Below are 18,371 nucleotides of genomic sequence, written 5' to 3'. Positions count from 1 at the left end.
ATGTTTAGGAACTTATTGATGCCTGTTTACGCGTAAAATTTAGGTAGAGTTCGCAAATTTACGAAAAATTGAATTTTTATTTTTAAGCCGTTTGTTAGCGATAGTAATTGAGGCCAAAGCCTAATGACTTCTTACAATGTGTTTACCCACGCAATACTTAGCAGAGTTCGCGAAATATTGCGGTTATTGCAGTAATTAACGGTAAGCATTTGTGTTTTCAATATGGATTTTTCTCACGTTTGACGCAGTCTAGCACCGGGATTACGTATTTGCTTAAACATGACGCTATCAAGCAAGTTTAAGCAATTGCTGCTGCAACCTAAAGTTTTACGTTTGGAAGTTATTCTCAATTGACAAACGTCACGGGTTTTCGTTACTTAAAATATGTATTGCATGCTTAGCCAAGTGTTGTGCGCTATAGTTAACCGACTTCACATCACATGATTTGAAATTTCTATTTAGTGAGACTCAGTTCAAACGTTTAGGCATGAGCAAATTTGTTATGACATTTAAAAAAATATGTTTGCATTATTTATGTCTTTTACGACGATTTTACGAATAACCGGTAAATATTCTATTTAACCTGGGCAACGCCGGGTATTTCATCTAGTATTTATATATTTGCGCTATTATGTTTCGCCATTCAACAACGTATGCCTGGGATCTTGCTGAATGATGTTTTATAGTTATGATACAATAATCACAAACAGGTTACAAATGCTAAATAAAGTCAAACAGCTGATATACCCGGCGTTGCCTAGGTTAAATAGAGTGTTTACCAGTTTAGTTCTGGTAAAGGACTACTGGCGTTATACGGGTGATGTAATGAAATACAACTGCAAGCGCTAAGATTTCCAAAATCTATCTTAAATAACCCGAAAAAATTCTAATGACAAAAGATGGCATTGTCTACTTATTTTATTAAGCGATGTATATTTTGGCTATAGCGGTGATCGAAAAATATGTAACTTACATTGTGAAACATCAAAGGCGCTGGTCGTCCTTGACTGTTTGTGACTGATTGGGTCTGTAAAACACACTGTCAAAATCCATAAAGTCGAGAAAATAACTGCGGCCAGAAAGTCAGTCGGGAAAATAACTTCTGCCAGAACGGCGTTTCGGTTAAATGATTTCTGCATGTACGCCGAACAGACAAAAAAAATGTTCTCTTTTCAGCAGGCACGATCTTCTTGAATGCTATTAAATTAAGATTTCCGTTGCTCAGTTGTGCCCTACATCTAACGATAACATCACATTTCCGAAGGTTATACTTGTTTAATACGTTCCATTACATGAAGTAACTTTGTCACGTCATCTCTAAAATTTTTCATGCATTGAGATAAGAAATGCAATTACTTTATTTTACCCCTGATCTTAACATGAAAATATTGGAATCTCATATTGGCCGCTTGTATGGAAAACAAAACTAACAAAGAAGCAGTGTACATCTTCTATTAGTTGTTTTCAAGCGCAAAGAAGTACGCCGCTGCCAGCCCATTTAACAAGGGGGACAGAACGCTGCTTCTAGTGTAAAAGTGGCACAAACGTAACACAGAAGTCTGGCTTTGCTTAAAGGAATCGCAGCAACGATCGACTGTTGGTGATATCAAACACGCCACATCTGTTGGGCGACAGTCGCAGTGACGAATTTCGGAATAATCAATTCACCGTTTAGTCAACACGACCTAATTGATAATTCCCGACAGGACTAACAAGGCGCAAACGTTTACTTTTGTAAATGCAGCGAGAAAGTCGTATGCTTTTATGCCTGTGCTAAATTCGAAATGGTTCATCATTTTGAAATAATTTGAACGTCTTATTAAAATTTAGGTTCTTAAAAATAGGTTTTACAAGCAAATTTAGTTGGTCCGTAAACTGTTACGTGGCCACAGCACTAGGGATGGGCCAGGGCGTCAAGAATAATTTTCCATACTGTGTTTTAGCATTGTGTGGTGAATGTTGACAGCTTGTTACTTTCGTATTCCGTACTTGTTCTACTTGTCGTTGTAAGCACGAGACGGACTGGCCAATATCCAGCGCGGTTTTCGTTCGTTAAGTTCCGAAACTGCACAACGTCTAAATTGACGTCATCGGGAATCAGTTGGTTGCTGCTTAGTATCTTTCCATTCTCATCCTGCACCGGCGTGACTCAGCTCCAGAGAATAACAAGGTTCCATAAGCTGAAACCAAAACAGAGTTAAAGCCAAAACTGTTAAGAAGGAAGGAAGCTAAGCTTAAAATGACGAGTTTCGGCTACATTAATATACCTAAACCTACCGAAGATTGGTAAACAATGTATAATATATACTATGTTAATATACAGTGTTTTGTTATGTAACCCAAGTTTAGGTCAAGGCAAGAAAGCTTTTCATTGCAAGTGAGAACGGTTTTAATTGGTCACAAAAAATCTGCTAGTGACAGGGGATAGCTGACAGAGACAACAGTAAAACATTCTAATCTAATGAATGTCAGTGATATAAAGGCGGTAGAAGTACTATTCTTATGGATTTGTATTTTTGAATACGAATTTGCTTCTGAATTTGCCTATAAAAATAAGGATTTTGTATAAATTTGTATAAAAACAACACTCATTTTCATTGTATTTAAAAAGATTAAAAACCTTAGATGTTTTTTTGTTTTGTTATATTGGTGCTTTTTGTATCTAGTTTTTGATAACATTAAATACGTTTTATGCAATTTTTATTATTTCACCGTTATTATGCGAAACCATTCCTTTTTTAACGACCTAAAAGAAAGCAAAGAAGAATATGTGCAAGAGATCATGTTCGACAATTCGGTAAGTATTTCTGTACATTTAAACAACAACGTTTTTAATAAGGTAATAATAACGTGTCGTCAGCAGAGTAAAATAACTGCACAAACTACGCCCAGATATCTGCGTGATACAAGTTCTGCTAAATTTTAATTACCAAAACAAAACAAAGGAGAATAAGGCCAAAAGTGAAGTATTAAAATGTTTATGTATCGCTGCCTTGGCCTACAGCATTTATATCGGTGCGATCCTAAACACCAATGTAACCATGGTGCCACGTTTGTTTACTATTCTGATTGTGTGTATTTTGGTCTTAGCATAAACGTGTCTGTTATCTGTCATACATCGTGTTTCATGGTTTATATTTATATTTTGAAATCATATGGATGGTATTAAAGTGAATTTTAAATCCAATTAAATCTCATAAATTTACACCAACGCGTGCGGTTAGTTGCATATGAGTTGACGAGAATTAAATAGTTAAATAGGCAATTTAGGCATGATTAAACTTAATTCCTGCGCTAAAGAGACAAAAACATTTCCTCATTAATATTTAATACCAACAGAGCATAGCATAAATTTTTTATGCTAAACTTTGTTGAGGAACGACTTTGGAAATTGTAACTATGGACGCGCGATGCTGCGCAACTGTTCAATTATGTAGAACAAGACAGATCACAGGAGTTCGCAAGGATTTAATTTGAATATGGTTTGGTAAATCAACTCAAACGTTTTCGTGCTTTCTCAGTCCTGGGACACCACCGGTCACGAGACCTACTTGGCGCGAAATACGTCATTCAACGCGATCCTGGTGGCGACATTTTCCCTTTGCGTATTCGCCACATTTTCTTTCGTCATGTTCCGGCTCTTCGGTCAACTTGAAGCGCTGAAGTCTTTCTGGACCAAGGGAACTTGGACCAAGTATCTTGAAACACACTCCGAGAACAACAGCACAATCGTGTAGCTATGTATGCTGTGCTGCGAACGCAATGCAAGTTGAGGCGAATATTCGTTGTCAATTCGCACGTTATCGGACGATATAGATAGAAAACGTTTTCGCTGAATACTTTTTTTGTATTGTGTTTGTTGTGGAAACACAATCGTTCTGCTTTCGTCTTTTTTGTTTTGTTTTTCTTACAACGCGAAACAGCATTCCACTTGTTCTAACCAGTGACATTTTTCAACTATTTTTTTACGAAGCTCTGCGTAAACGTAGCGTATCCTATAAGTCAATAAGCGTTGACTGGAGAGATTAAGTGTAAATATGTTACCCTTTGGGACTTTTTTTTTTTTAAAAGGGACGTTTGTTATTTGTTGAAAGTAGGTGCGCTGTCGATCAATTAAATTACGGCCAATTAGCAGCGGTAATACCCATGAGCAGTTTAAAAAATATAAGTCGGCCGTACACAAGTTTGGTACATGCTTTTGCTTTACTGTTACGTTGTTTTTTACGACATTTTTGCCTACTTTGAACATTTTTACGCTAAGACAAATATTTTACGCGCATGAGTTGTTGTTTAAACTGTTTTCTATTACAAAAAACACAAATTGCTCACGATTTTTCGATTGTGATATTTCGTAAACTACAGTTGTGGGCTATCGCAAAAGAACCTGCTTTTGCTCACTGATAACATTGCAGAATATTTTTAATTAAAGTAGGTAAAACGATAAAAAATGGTCAGACCATCATATCGAAATGAATTCGTACTTTAAACTGCATGACATGTATGCAAATAAAAATGTCTCAGTTGGAGTGTAAATCAATAATGTTATTGCAGACCGCTCCAAAATATTATGCTTTAAGCGCAAAACAGCCTTTTATCCAGTTCTTGTTGGCCAAACTTTGTGACAAACAAATAAAAAAAATTATCCAGTTTACGTTGTCGAAGATTTTATATTGTTCCATACAGCGCTACGGCTACAAATAAAGCACGTATAAGAATTTTGCCAATGTGTAGTCGAAGTGTGATAATGTATCGTCAGAACCCTATGTATTTTAAAGAGTTAAGATGTAGAAGAAATGTGGCTCCAAGCAGAATAAAACATATAGGAAAAGTCAACGAATATTCACACAAATTAACAAAATTGTTTGCATTCCTAACACCAAAGTTAAAAAATATGTTCCTAGCCGCATAGCACTTACGACCTTACAATAGGTATTATGACCTCACAATGATATATACAAGTATAAACAGAAATTTTTTCGCCTAATTCCAATGGCACCAAAATGTTGTCAAATATTTACAAATTTTATAAGTGCATCTTTTTTATGAAGGAAACGCACAGGCCATTTTGTTTGAATGGTGTATTTTGCACTAGAAATAGAAGTTACAACTTCAAATAGGCGACGTTGAGCAACTTTCCTGGCTAGTGGTTCGCTGCGACCCATCGAGCTTGTCCATTTGCGCGTAAGTTCGGCGACGTGCGTTCGGTTGCGACTGGTCGGCGTGGCGACGACAGAAGATGGCAGATCTAAACGCAACGTCCCTTCCTAGGTAGGTCAGAAAATTCCACAGGCAGTTGCTCACCAGGAACATGATGGCCACGAGCTCCATAGACGCCAGCCCCGTCCCCTCGCCTTCGACGAAAGAAGCAATGGCGGAGATGCTGCCGAGTATAACGGTTGCTGAAAAGGTGGCGACGACAATGTTGAGGGTCCTGGACGCATAAACCTCCTGCGAGATGTCATTCTGCAGCTCGTTGCTGATCCGTACACAGGCGTTGTTGTGCGGCCGACGATCAATCTTCGCGCTGAGGCAGAGCGAAGTCAAGGAAAGCGCCCACATCAAGATCAGAGGGATCAGGTACGCGATCACGTAAAGGTAAAGCGCGGTCTCGCCCGACGAAAGCACCATGACGGAGGCAATCAGCGAGTAACGGTTCACAAACAGCGACGGCAACGCAACCACGATAGAGGCAAGCCAAACCGCTGCCACTGACTTAACGGCAAACGCTTTAGCGTCTCCCTTTGAATAGGCCAGGTACTGCCTCGAGAAGCGAATCCTCTCGAGACTGGCTACCAAAAGGGTATAAATTGTGATTGTGATGTAGATGGAAGTGAAAAATCCGACGAAGTAAAGGTAGGGTTGATCAAGGTGAGCCCACGCATCGCCACCTGGCCGACGAGCGATCGAATCGTACCTACCGTTAGGTGGCAACAAGCTGCTGCCTCCAATCGGCGGACCCATCTCCTCTCTGCTGGTTGACACGCGGTACAGACTGTTGGCAAAAGTGGGAAATACGATGGCGGCGCACAGGAAATCGGAAACGGCCAGGGACAGTCGAAAGACGCCCTGGCTATCTCGCAGCTTTGCGTTTCTGACAAACACGGCGATAGAGATGGCGTTTTCTATAAAACCGACCAGCGCCAGCAGCGAACATACGACCACGATTGCAATAACATTGTTCTGGCATCTGGAAAATATTTGTGAAAAAAACGAAGAATGATCACTTGTCAGCACATATAATAAATTCCTTAAAATCACTTGAAAAAATAGGTAGGCTACTGAAATTTCCTGATAAAAATGAATGCTGGAAAACTAATTTTGGTCTTTAAAGTTATACAAACTTGTGCCATAAAATATGTTAAAACACATTACTTCGGTAGACAAATTTAGAACCTATGGGACTATATGATAATTTGGCGTATAGGAGAACATGTTATTAGTCTATTTACGTATATACCATCAAGAACTACGGCAACTGATATTTTTTCCGACATGTCTTTTGTACAGCTATGGTTCAATTAGCCGCTTTTGTAAAATGGTAGTTGATGATGATGTTAAAAATAATTTGTTTATGCGAAAAAAGCACAGTCTGTAAAAAAGGAACAAAGCGACGTTGTGCAAAGAGTTGCGATTTGTAACACTAAGTTTTTCTGTCAATAGAAGCTATAAAAATAACAAGAACTTACTCGGGTGACATGCACAGCCAAGCAGTAATCCAGCGATCGTGCATATGCTGGGAGTCGACGCCACACCAGGACACGCCACAAAACGGAAGAAAGTCCCGCTTTATTTCGTGGTAATATCCGTAGCTGCTGTTTCGAGCCTCACTGACAGCCGAATAGAGAGCAACTTCAACGCACGGGTCGCGTAACTGACCGACTGTCAGCGACATTTTACGTAAGTCGGACAAAGTATCGCCCCAACTGGATTTTTTCGTGTCTGGTTGATTCGTTACACGGAGGACGCTAGATTTGCAAGTCGAGACAAATTGACTTTGATTGCAGGACTGCTTGTAAACCAGCCTTGTAAACTTTGTAAAATTAAACGAAGGTCTTTGACATTCGCTTTTGTATTGAGGACAGCCCCACGCTTTGATTGTCGCCAAGTATTCCGTCAAATAATGACCTTCCTTGGCCCAATTCTGAGAAAAGTTTTCTGCATAGATTTTGCAACATCTTGTGCCAACTTTGAAACCGACGTCACGATTAAGTTTGCAGAAGTCAAGATCTTTATCTAAAAGGGAAAACCCAACGTTACATCACTTAATGTTGACAAGGTTTAATGTTTTTTGTGGTAAAAAAAAGGAGGCGACTTCTTTAAAATGCCACGCAAACTCGCTAGGGTAAAGTCTGTAGAATAAACTAGTAATATAAAAGTTATATAAGAAAAAGACCATGATAACAAAAATGTATACACTAGAGTAGTCTATGTCGTATTCTTAGACTTATTCTATCGGTATACCGAAAGAACTAAAATAAATTGCAAGAAAATAATCCTACTAAAACGATAAGACTACATACCTGTATAATCAGCTATAGTTGAATTCGTGTAGCAAGATTTTACCAAAAGTAATATAAGCCAGAAGCGAACTAAATTTAAACTTTCCATTTCCAGTTAAATGCTTAAAAAAACAAAATTCTGTTATAAAATGCAGAAAAAACACGATTACTAGCCAAGTCACTATTCCGTGCTTTCAGTTATATGGGGCGATTTTAGAGTCTGACTTGAGGTATCGTCTTGTCATCTATTGTAAAGTTAATAGTTTTCAGTCGTTGAAAAAGTCAATTCGGCTTACAAGGCTGTGACTGCGGCTACAGCTCGTCTGAAATACAACCGCGTTCGCTAGACTGCCGGCGGCTAAGCGCAAGAACCAATTTAGCAGTAACGCTTTTCGTACAAGTGGCTGAATGGAAAAACGCTGCTTTAAACCGCTATTTACAGCAACGACTGGTGACTGTTCTCACGCTTCGCTGCCCTGTTGCATGCATTCAAACACTTCGATTTTTTCTGTTTAAGAATTTAATTGGGAGCGAATCCACACTTGGGAAACGACGGAAACAGGGGACGTGGGACTGACGCGAGCGGGATTTTCCGCGAGGCGGGAAAATCTGCGTCGCAAAAGCGCGAAATGTACAAGCGACCGGCGCCGTTAAAACTAGCGACAGTTTGTGCTGGTATCACTATTAAGCAAGCTGTCGCGGTGCCAGCACAAAGAGAGGAAACTTCCAAAGCCTGCGGCGTAACCAAATTAAGAATGACTGCCGTTTTTATATCTCTACATTCAGGAAGGAAACGTTTTAGTTGCATAGCAACGATCAACACTAGTGGCGATTTTTTCAGTGTTAAAATGCTACATGGCCACATTATTATTTTTTTTTTGATGCATACGCTGTACGGCTGCCGACGGCTATTTTAGCTGGCGAGAAATTGCAACATTGACATTCGTCGCGAATGGATGCACAAATGCGCTCTGCACGAAGTCAAGGTTACCACACATGCCTTGTAGAAGTGCAACGAACAACAGAAGAAATGGCACAAACGGGAGTAAATGGGTGTTTTTGTACAACGAAACGGCGCTGCAACAAATCAACTTTGCGAGTTCTTTTTTAAGTTCCAGTCGTCAGAGAAATGCCATTAATCAAGTTACACATAGCCAAGGAAACAACACAAGATTAGCAAATGAAAAACAGGTTACGCAATGCGCGATATTTTACAAAGACTGAATCATAATATTTCAATGACAAAGAAAAACGTTGAATATAGCACCAACAAAGACAAAATCTAGGTCATCGTGTGAAACTTGGCTGAAGTAGAGTGTTTTTATCTTTAGAAACGTCGCCGTGGTAAATAAGCGAAACACTGATATACGAAAGGCAAAAACACAAACAACGAACCGTGGTACTGCTAAAGATTTTGCAAGGTATTTTTATTTTACATCAAATGATACGGACAGTTTAGTACCATCATCGTTCGAAACTTACTTGGAATACGGTTTTATCCTGCAGATTTGAAGTACAGACAAAAGCAGATAATTGCAAATTTGCAGTGCCACATATAGTCGTTTGTCTAGCGGCCGCGAATCAACATGAAACTATTAGGAGAGCGACACGAGGCCTTGAAAATTAGCTTTCTAAACTTAGAGACCGGTCGGAGGGGACAACCGCAGACTCATACTGAAGTTAATAAGGAATTAAAATAAGAAAAATGAGAAAAACTGCGAAATCGTAAAAGAATTAATGGACAATAGAAACGCATACAAAAACGAAATTACGGTAAAAATTATCGATAAAAAGAGAGAAAAAAACGGAATAAGAAAACTTTCGGTGGAATCTTCTCTATTGGCAAGGGAGTAATAATGCGATTTCAAGCAAAAGAAGAGAAGTCTTTGCCAAAACATATCAACCGCTGCTAGCCAATAAAAACAACGCTATGTACAAGTTCAGTTTGTACTATATAATAGCAGTAAGGCACTAATCAAGTCGCATAATCGAGCGAAAGGGTACGTGTAAAAGCTAAACGTGAAAAAGAGAGAAAAAAGTAAAAATGATACGAACTTTGGCAACACATATCTGCTTGCTTGTTGTTTTATCCCAGCAAAACAGCTTGGGCAAGTGTGATGTTCGTAATTTATTTTTATAGTTCATTTGTTTTTCTAAACATTAAATCTGGACGAACCACTTAGAAATTAATTATAAAGATTTACAAGTGTAACAATTTATAGTAATGCAATATCCGCAACGTAGTATTTAGCTTTCTATATAAGGAGTTATATTGTTAAACTCATTCGCTTTACAAAATGGTATCATCGAGGCCAAATGTCAGAGTTATATTTTGGAAGTTATTGTGATTCTGTTGGGTTTATATTTTTTTGGTGAAGGATACTTGATGTAAGGTGTGGTCATATTTTCCCCAGTTTAGCGCACTTAACATACAGTTTGCAATATATTATAGAAACTGTACGTTTTTTAAGGTCAAAACAAAGGTGATTGCAATTCCAACATGAACCACGAATCGGTTATAAGGCAAACATTATAATCTCTGTTCCTGAAGCTACGACCACGATCTTAAAAAAAAACGTTATCGTTGATTAAAACAAACCAAAAATAAGACCACTGGACCCATTTTACACAAAACTGTAAACACTTTACATTTGGGAACCACAGTATGCCGTTTTGTGGCCATTAAATTTATAATTTCTTAAGGCGGTCCTACCCGATATTCTATGTTGGACCCCAAAGATATACATTTTGTTGAGATAAATCATGGCCGCTGTTAAACAGTTACAACAACGACCAGGTGAGCCTACGTAACTGCGGCGTCTTGTAAACCATACTTGGCACACGGACCTCGTTATACAGCACGGCCTACCAACGAGAAACGTTAAATTTTTGAACCCCCTGTGTAAAGTGCTTCTAGTTTAGAAGAATAAATCCATCTTTGAATGTTTTGGAGGCTAGCGGGATGCCATTACGTGAACGCAACTGAAAATGTAAACCTCCTAAGGTTCATTGGGTGGAGGTAGCCGCAGTCGTCATAACAATCTGAAGTATAAGAGCTTCGTCTGTTAATGTGAGTTTAGGATGTAACACTAACACATGATCCAAATGTCGTCGAAAGTCCTGCAGGCAACATTGTAAACGTCGTGTTGGTTCTGCAAAGCGCCGATTTTAGTTTCCAGCTTACAAAACGGGCGTTCCAGAGAACAAAACGGGCGACCACTCGACATCGCTTTTATCACTGAAAAGCGGCCAGTTTTCGACGACCGTTATTTTATACCTGTAAAACGCCTCAATCTCAAAATCGTTAGAAAGCGAACGTGCGAAGAGTGCACTTTTCACACAATCTCGGACTTGGTGTGGGTCGCCACCATTGAGCTGTCCACGTCCATTCCCATCGGCGAATCCTGGAGGATCATTGTGCTCTGAAGGATAGGAGGGGAGGAAGGGGACGAGGCTGGGCTCAGGAGGCAGGGCTTGATGTCCAGCGGCTGGCCGTTGATTCCGACCAGACCGTTTTGGCCGGCGGCGGTGCTGGCGACCCCACCGATGATGCCGTTGATGCCGATTGGCGCGTGCACGTGGATTGGACTGGTAGGCATCGCTTGCGTGCCGATTGGCACCGTGGTCGAAATCATGTTGGCCTGGTTGTCGCCTGTAGTTGCGAGAAACGGATTTCGTTAGACGCGACAGGGTAAGTTTCCGCTAGAAGGCGCTACAGAACTGCGTTGTACGAAAGCTAAAATAGACATTGTTTTTTTTTCTGAGACGATTTTAGGAAAGCAAATAGGTTAAAATTCTTAGTCACAATTCAAGCTTCAATTGCGGAAAAAATAAAAAATTATGTGCCTTGTCCACTGCGCTAATGAAATACAAGTTTTACACCAACTTTTAAACAGATAAAATTATTTTTACAACACACAATAGCATCAATTGTACAATTGTTCTTCCGGCAAAAATCATTAAAGTGCCCACGTTTCGACCACCTATTCGGGCAATGTTCTTCAGGGCGATATAATTGCAACTGAAAACATATATATATATATTATATATACCAGGCAAATAATAAAAGAAAAAACAAACAGTTTTCGCCGTTAGTTGCAGTTATACTGCAAGAAGATTGCCTGAAAAGGTGGTCAAAACGTTGGTACTTTAATAATTTTCTGCCGGAAGAACAAATGTACAATTGAAACAATTCCTGGCAGCAACAGCATATTCACACAATAGCATGTCAAAAACAGAACCGATATGTTAACAGTGTTTCAAAGCTGGGGCTTTCACGAGACGAACCCAAATGCGTGTTTACTGTTAATGCTTTCTTAGTCAACCCGCCAGGTTCAATCAAACAAATGTCCAGTGGACAAGGTAGTTGTTTATTATTTTTCCATTTTACGCACGCGAACAGATTTCAGTTTTAAACTTAGACAGCCAAAATGGTCATATAAAATCACTTGGGATAACAGGGAAAAGTGGCGGGGGCTGGCGACTTACTTCCTAACAGCATCTCCTGCAGCAGGTTGTCGACGTGGGCAACGCCAAACAAGCGCACAAACTGAATCTGCTCGATCATTTGCCAGGTGATGCTTTGCAGAGTGGGCAGCAGAAGAAGGATCTCGCCGAACCTGGAGCGAAAATATAGGGTTGGAAAGGTCGACTTCGTGACGCAAATAACGGCACTGCAACGTAAGCAGCGGAAGGCTGGACTTGGACCGTAGAAAAAAGGACAGCGGTTTCTTAACCGGACTTTTGAACAGTATGGCGGAATAGTGATGGCATACAAGGGAAAATGATTCTGTCTTAATGTTTTTATTTCCTTTTTTAAATAATTTTATTCATTTCGTCACGAGTTACTGATTCTGTCAATAACCTTTAGCAACTTTGAGAAACAGTAAACTTAAGTATAAATTACTCGAGATTTTAGATTTGTGGCAAGTCCGGCCGAAGACTTTCAGAAACAATTGTTTACCCACAATATAGCAACCTCAATACTATTAAAACTGCTAAATCTCCAACAACGCCAGCGAAAGTGGTGACAGCTCTGACGTATGAGGTGATGCGCTTACCTGCCCCGCGAGTCGTACTGGCGGTCGTTGATGTAATCTTCCAAATTGCACATCACTTGCGAGCGCATGGCCTTGATCTTCGGCGAACTGCTCAAGCCCCTCGCGTCTAAACAACAACAAGCGAATGTACTGCACTGTCTATAAGCATTCAAAGTTTTTTCAGGTTCGAGCGGCAAAACTTCAACAGCACAACGCCTGGTGCACTCTACTTTCGCAACAAGAGTTGTGGTAAAACAATGGCACTAAAAGAGGATAGACTACTGATTTTAAGTTAGTCAATGAAACATGCATGCAAAGTTATTGAAAAGCTTATAATACAATTTCCTCGGGGTTAACGTAAAGATGGCTGAGCTTATACTTTAAACCGAAAAAAAAATTTTCGTCTAATCGCCAAATTTCAATTTACGAAAGACGCGAGAAAAGCGCAGAAAGCAAAAGAGGAAGTAGAGCAGTTAATCCCCGTAATAGGATTATAAAGACGGTACACAACGGCAATCAAGGCGGGTGCCAATCAGGATCATGAAAAGATTAGATCATTAATTTGCCCCGAAGTAATATATCAGTCTAGCTCGTGTTTTGCTTAGTTTTAGAGCCAAGACAGAAAATTAACAATGAATTCAACCGGTAACACAAATCCACGCCTATTGCTTGCCTACAGTGCACCTTAGAGTTGAACGAAATATCGGTTTATGTTTCGCTCCTACCGATATATCGATATCGGTAATTTTCATCCGATATTTTATTGTAAACTTTTAACATAGTGTTCTTAAAAAAATATTTACAATCGCACGAGTTCGTGATGTTGAAAAAGAATAAAGAGTTATTCAAAACGTACAAAATGATACCTATACTTCTGTATGGGATTCAATATTCTTAATACGTCATATTTAAATTGTTTTTCAAATATTGCCGAATTTATGATTTTTATTCGAGAGGATTATAACTGACATCCAATTATTTAATTTGCAAGCGATGTACATTTTAAACCCTTAATAACTTCCAACCCAGCATTAGCCAAAGAATTATAAATTTCAAACTCCGATTTTGCCAACATTTCCATTCATTTCAAGACCAGCGTTTCATAATATGCAGAAAAGTTTAGCTTTCTGTATAACGAGTTGCCTTTAATTGACTTCAATTGTTGAATAAAAAATGATCAAACCCTCGCTTATTAACCTGAGTTTGGTTTACATTGTTATAAAGAGCCTGGTTGTGTTTAGTATCAGGGTTAACAATGTAATGTAAGAAGTTTTACTTGATTAGAAATTTGTGACATAAAAATGCAAAAAAACGGCTATCGGTATCGTTTGAAAAAGTTGATATTGGTAGATCTCTCGAGTTGACTTAGCCGGTTTATGCGTACGGCCAAGGACTTTTTTTGCAATTCAGTTAAACAATGCGAGGACGTAGAAAAGCGAAATTTGTATTATTTATGTGCTAAAATGTGAACACTGCAAAAATCTGGAACCGGCGTGACTTTTGAACGAAATAAACTCGCCTAAAGGTTTGAATTTTATCAAGATTAGCGAACATACAACACTAGGGTGCCATTAGCAGAGTTTGTTGTAAGCCAACGATAGAAAAGCGCTTTCATTGGCACATCTTTGGCAATCGTAGCCACTTCTGTAGTTCTTGCCGACAATAACTATAGCCGACAACTATAGTTTCGTAAAGGACATTGACGAGATTAGGTGGAAACAACATTACGTTAAGTCGAAATACCGCCATTAAAATGTCATTAAAACAGTTAGGTCGATGTCATCCGAGATAATGTTTTTGATGTTTGTTTTCTCTCTTGCATAAGAGTCTAAACCAGGGGTTCCCAACCTATTTTGCTGCTCGTACCCCTTTGTCAGGTCAGAGCATTCTTCGTACCCCCAAAAAAATTCTGATGAAATTTTTGAGATATATATTGCCACATTACATTGCTTTTATAGCTTATAATTAAAGATTAAACCAGCATTTCACTAAAAAATGCAAAAATCGGAAATAAATTAAATGTCATTTATTTTGTTTGTCACTCCTCCGTGAAATATTTGTTGTTGCTTCATTGATAAAATGCGCTCAAGCGATGGTTAGATTATATAAGGCAACACGTAAATCATCTGCAGGTAAAAAAAAAGCATTGTACAAGCAATGAGGTTTCTTATTTGTAGATAATTGTTTTTCTTTTTTTAAAGCTAAGGCCGTAATGGCATAATATCACTTACAGTTACAAAATAAAACTGTATTGTCAAATCTGCTCGAAAAGCTGCTCTGTGGCCCAAGGATCTTTGTACCCCTTGATGTTCAATCTCGTACCCCCAAGGGGTAAGAGTACCCCCGGTTGGGAATACCTGGTCTAAACGTTTTTACCATACCAATACTATTGCTGAATAACTGTTAAAAAATGATTTAAATACATAGAAATAAAATAAGAGAAATCTAGCAGAAAACACTCAATTTCGGATGCCTGCAACTTAGTTGTCGGTTCTGGAATATGGGTTACTTAAGAAAAGTCCATATGCGACTTCCTTAATAAACTATATGAAAAATGTGACAGTCAATTTGAAACTTACCGGGATCAAAGAACACGATTGCTTTCAGACAGGCGAACTCGGTGTCATCCAATGAGAGGTCAATTAAAGGTCGCACGAGTTCGTCCAGCACGCGAACTGCAACGCGGTTTATTTCAACTTCGGGACAGTGCCTGGAGGTAAAGATAAACGATCTTTTGAAAATAGTTTAATATCGGTACACCGTATACCTTACATAAAAGCACGGCCTGATGGTTTCAAGATTTAAAACCCCAATAAAATTAAAACAATCAAATAATATTATACATTTAAAATTATTACACATTTTTGATGCGGTTATGAAGAGGAAATACTGAAGTGTGAAAATGGGGGTAAAACGTAGCAATCTGTCTAACAAAAGTAACATATTACACATTTACACATGGTATATTTTATATTTGAGGTTAAAAATAGTAACCTTATACCAAAAACAATGTTAAAAAAATATATGTTTTAATTTAATCAAGGTTTTCTTTCGAAAAACAAAATCGGCCTGAATCCGAATGGTGAAAACAAACGATTCTGGTTGCACATCAATGATAAAGATTAAACTAAGTACAGAACTTAGTAAACGGAAAATCAGTTTGTTTGGATGTTATAAAAAGATAAATATATTTCGCTATAAAAGCATCTTCAGTATCCTAATTCGAATGAATCTTTTAATTTAATTATTCAAAATTCTCCATAATATTGCAATGACGTTTGAATCGTTATCGATGGGACTTACCTTGGAATAATGAAGTCGTTGCCAAGGAGAAGGATATCTTGGTAGGGAAGGGATCTTTTGGCGACGCCCATCAGCAAGTTCTCGCCAGCGTGGGCTCGCAGTAAAGCCACCTGTTCAAAAATAGCTTTAAATTACGGTTTAAATGACAAATAAATGTGGGCTTTGTGAAAAATAGTCCAGTATATTTGAACGTTGTTGGACGCAATCAAATAAAGTGCGTATTTAAATATAATGCACGACTACGAATAGGTGTGTAGTACTGTAGTAAGGTTGGTTGTTGGTTTTATTTAGACAGTTGAACAGTATTTGTTTATACTGAGTAATATTTTTACATTCATCGAACACTAAAACGCCCAAAAGGCCAATCCTTATAAACAAACAAATCCACCCAAAAGTTTAACCTTTTTCATAGTTACTTTTGTTTACAAAAAAAGAAAAATATTTCTATGGGATCACCAAAAGTCCGACCGCAGAAATATTTTTAATTAAGCTATACGTGCAAATTGTATATACTTTAACATGGATTGTGTTTTCATTGAAAATTTTAAATACATCGAATTTTGTCAAATAAAACAAATCAGTAAAAAATGGAACTTGAATAAACAACAACTTCTAAATACTATTGGGACGTCAGAAAATACCTTAACGACGTCAGAAACGCTAGTCTAGTACCTGAAGTGAAAACGTGGCAACAGTCCGGTAATTTACCTGGTCGTCGAGAAGCAGTTCGGAGAAGGCGGGAATGTACTTGGCCCACTCCACCAGCACCAGCAGTTGTTGGCGCATCGAGTCACACACGTCGTTCACCGAGGCGATCTTCTTGTTGTCAACCGTGATCTCTTCCGGCTCGTTTGAAGAACTTCCGAGCGGCTAAAACATTTCGATCCTTTTAGTTTGTTTTTACTGTTTCCTTAAAGTGGCCTAAGCTGTAGGTTTTTTGATATTTTTTTCCAGTGGGAGGGCATTTTAACAACAATATGAAGTGCTATTTTTGGGCGCTAAGAAGTAATAATTGCCGTGAAACTATCTTTTATTATTTTAATGGAATTTTACGCCATTATCGCGATTTTTCATTATGTATGGAAATTGCAGGTTTACGTATTTTGTATCTAGATAATTAGGTTTTAAAACCAAAAGTTTAAGAAGCACTTCTAAAATGCAAGGGTAATCGAATATAACCCCAAAACAATCTCATAAATCACCGAAATTCGCAATTTTAACTCGTTACAACCACGCTTGAAAAGGATTTCAGTTGCAGTAAAATTTAAATTCTTATAATAGACTTTTTTCTGATAATATATTTGGTCTTTAGGTTTTTTTCTGTTTGAATTGTCGGTTAATTTTTGTTGCAGAGCTACTACAATAATCAAGCAGTTCAGTTCGTCAAACAAGCCAACCCTTCAATGACAACACAAATATTTGGGACTTCGCAACAATCTTAAGATCATGATTTGCTCTATGGATTGGGTCAAGAAGGTTACAGGCGAGTCACAAGTATTTGTATAATCCTCGAGTAATGGACAGGTGCTGTACCAATTACCCGTGTTACTCGACTCTTGAAAAATTTGAGGACCCTGGTACTTATTAATACAAACAAGCGCTAATCGACAAGGAGACAAGAAATTATACAACAAACTGAGCACAAGGACAACAGCGCTCGATCGGTAAACGATGTTTAGGAAAACTTTTTGGCTTCCAGGTGTGCCGAAACCAGAGAACAAACAAGGTCTTGATTGGCGTCCGGATTTCGTCAGGCCATTAAATTATTACGACACAGAACAAACAGGCTGTGTAAGCAAGATAAAACAAGGGCCTGACAAGCAAACAGACAAGCTGGGTGGCTGCCGACGCCACTTTTGTCTGCTACAAAATGGCAGAGTGGGATATTGCGGGTGTATCAGATCAGCAGAAACAAGACGGACGCTGCAACCTATTTTTGGCCTGAAAAACAAACAGGCCGAACAAACTAAATCACTCATCTCTTTTCAGTTAACGAGAGCGCTGCCTTCCTATTGGACATATGGTCAAACCAACGGCAAAAAGTGTCGTGGCGGAATGTTTTTTACAGTTTTCCTACAGGTTCTGTCCAAGTCAAGTTTTTGCCATTTAGCCTTTGACAATTATCACCCACTTATTTGAAAACTATCGTTTAAGGTTGCAATTTCACCTGCCTATTCATTCCAGCATTAATTTCAGACATCTCCTAAATCGAAAAATATACGTAGAATTTGTGCAGGCTAACTCGTGTAAAACTAAAAGCGTTGCGGTTTGGGTCATCTAAAAAAAATGATCGATGCCTGCAGGTTTCGTTTCCGGCCCCCACCCGACTCAACTATTTCGAAAGCTCCGTGACACAAAAAGAGAGAGAGCAAATAGGAGGGAGCGATTCCCACGGAATAAAAAGTGGCAAGGATCGCGTTTTGCGGCGGAGGAGCTTGTTAGACTTGCGATCGCGGGAAGCATAATGAGCGGCCTTGTTTCAGCTCGAAGTCGGTTTCTTTTCGGGCGAAAACGGGACGCAACCAGCGGC

The 18,371-nt window shown here is 38.8% G+C and overlaps 3 protein-coding genes across 6 annotated transcripts in view; 1 reads left to right on the top strand and 2 right to left on the bottom strand.

Annotated features, from left to right (window-relative positions):
• The first annotated feature begins 2,191 nt into the window (after positions 1-2,191).
• LOC146161036 (uncharacterized) lies at positions 2,192-4,049 on the top strand. Its single transcript, XM_083384267.1, has 2 exons — positions 2,192-2,797; positions 3,522-4,049. Exons 1-2 carry the CDS (start codon positions 2,720-2,722, stop codon positions 3,735-3,737), a joined length of 294 nt encoding a protein of 97 aa, XP_083240393.1. The 5' UTR covers positions 2,192-2,719; the 3' UTR covers positions 3,738-4,049.
• A 284-nt stretch (positions 4,050-4,333) lies between these two features.
• On the bottom strand, positions 4,334-7,635 carry LOC146161035 (uncharacterized). The gene is made up of 3 exons (XM_083384266.1): positions 7,521-7,635; positions 6,687-7,233; positions 4,334-6,187 (listed from the first exon to the last, which is right to left on the bottom strand). The coding sequence occupies exons 1-3, from the start codon at positions 7,606-7,608 to the stop codon at positions 5,110-5,112; spliced, it is 1,713 nt and encodes a 570-aa protein (XP_083240392.1). The 5' UTR covers positions 7,609-7,635; the 3' UTR covers positions 4,334-5,109.
• A 375-nt stretch (positions 7,636-8,010) lies between these two features.
• The window catches only part of LOC146161034 (hepatocyte nuclear factor 4-gamma-like), a 29,091-nt gene continuing 18,730 nt past the window's right edge, over positions 8,011-18,371 (bottom strand). For all 4 annotated transcript variants that reach the window (XM_083385910.1, XM_083385907.1, XM_083385908.1 and 1 more), the window contains exons 6-11: positions 16,550-16,711; positions 15,842-15,951; positions 15,118-15,248; positions 12,560-12,665; positions 11,988-12,118; positions 8,011-11,151 (exon numbers count right to left, since the gene is read on the bottom strand). In XM_083385910.1, the coding sequence (XP_083242036.1) occupies positions 10,835-11,151; positions 11,988-12,118; positions 12,560-12,665; positions 15,118-15,248; positions 15,842-15,951; positions 16,550-16,711 (957 nt within the window). In that variant the 3' untranslated portion in view covers positions 8,011-10,834. The remainder of the gene's footprint in view (positions 11,152-11,987; positions 12,119-12,559; positions 12,666-15,117; positions 15,249-15,841; positions 15,952-16,549; positions 16,712-18,371) is intronic.

Source organism: Ascidiella aspersa, chromosome 3 (assembly GCF_963924565.1).
Source record: "Ascidiella aspersa chromosome 3, kaAscAspe10.2, whole genome shotgun sequence".
NCBI classification, from domain to species: Eukaryota; Metazoa; Chordata; class Ascidiacea; order Phlebobranchia; family Ascidiidae; genus Ascidiella; species Ascidiella aspersa.
The sequence above is the reverse complement of the archived record's forward strand: the minus strand, read 5'-3'. Positions and strand labels throughout refer to the sequence as shown.

What these genes read in the sequence shown, in the direction of transcription:
- LOC146161036 (XM_083384267.1), top strand. Translation starts at nt 2,720, where the DNA reads ATGCGAAACCATTCCTTTTTTAACGACCTAAAAGAAAGCAAAGAAGAA. An exon ending in AGATCATGTTCGACAATTCG is followed by an intron (nt 2,798 to 3,521) that starts GTAAGTATTTCT and finishes GTGCTTTCTCAG; the next exon opens with TCCTGGGACACCACCGGTCA.
- LOC146161035 (XM_083384266.1), bottom strand. Translation starts at nt 7,608, where the DNA reads ATGGAAAGTTTAAATTTAGTTCGCTTCTGGCTTATATTACTTTTGGTA. An exon ending in AACTATAGCTGATTATACAG is followed by an intron (nt 7,234 to 7,520) that starts GTATGTAGTCTT and finishes TTTCCCTTTTAG; the next exon opens with ATAAAGATCTTGACTTCTGC. An exon ending in TGGCTGTGCATGTCACCCGA is followed by an intron (nt 6,188 to 6,686) that starts GTAAGTTCTTGT and finishes AATATTTTCCAG; the next exon opens with ATGCCAGAACAATGTTATTG.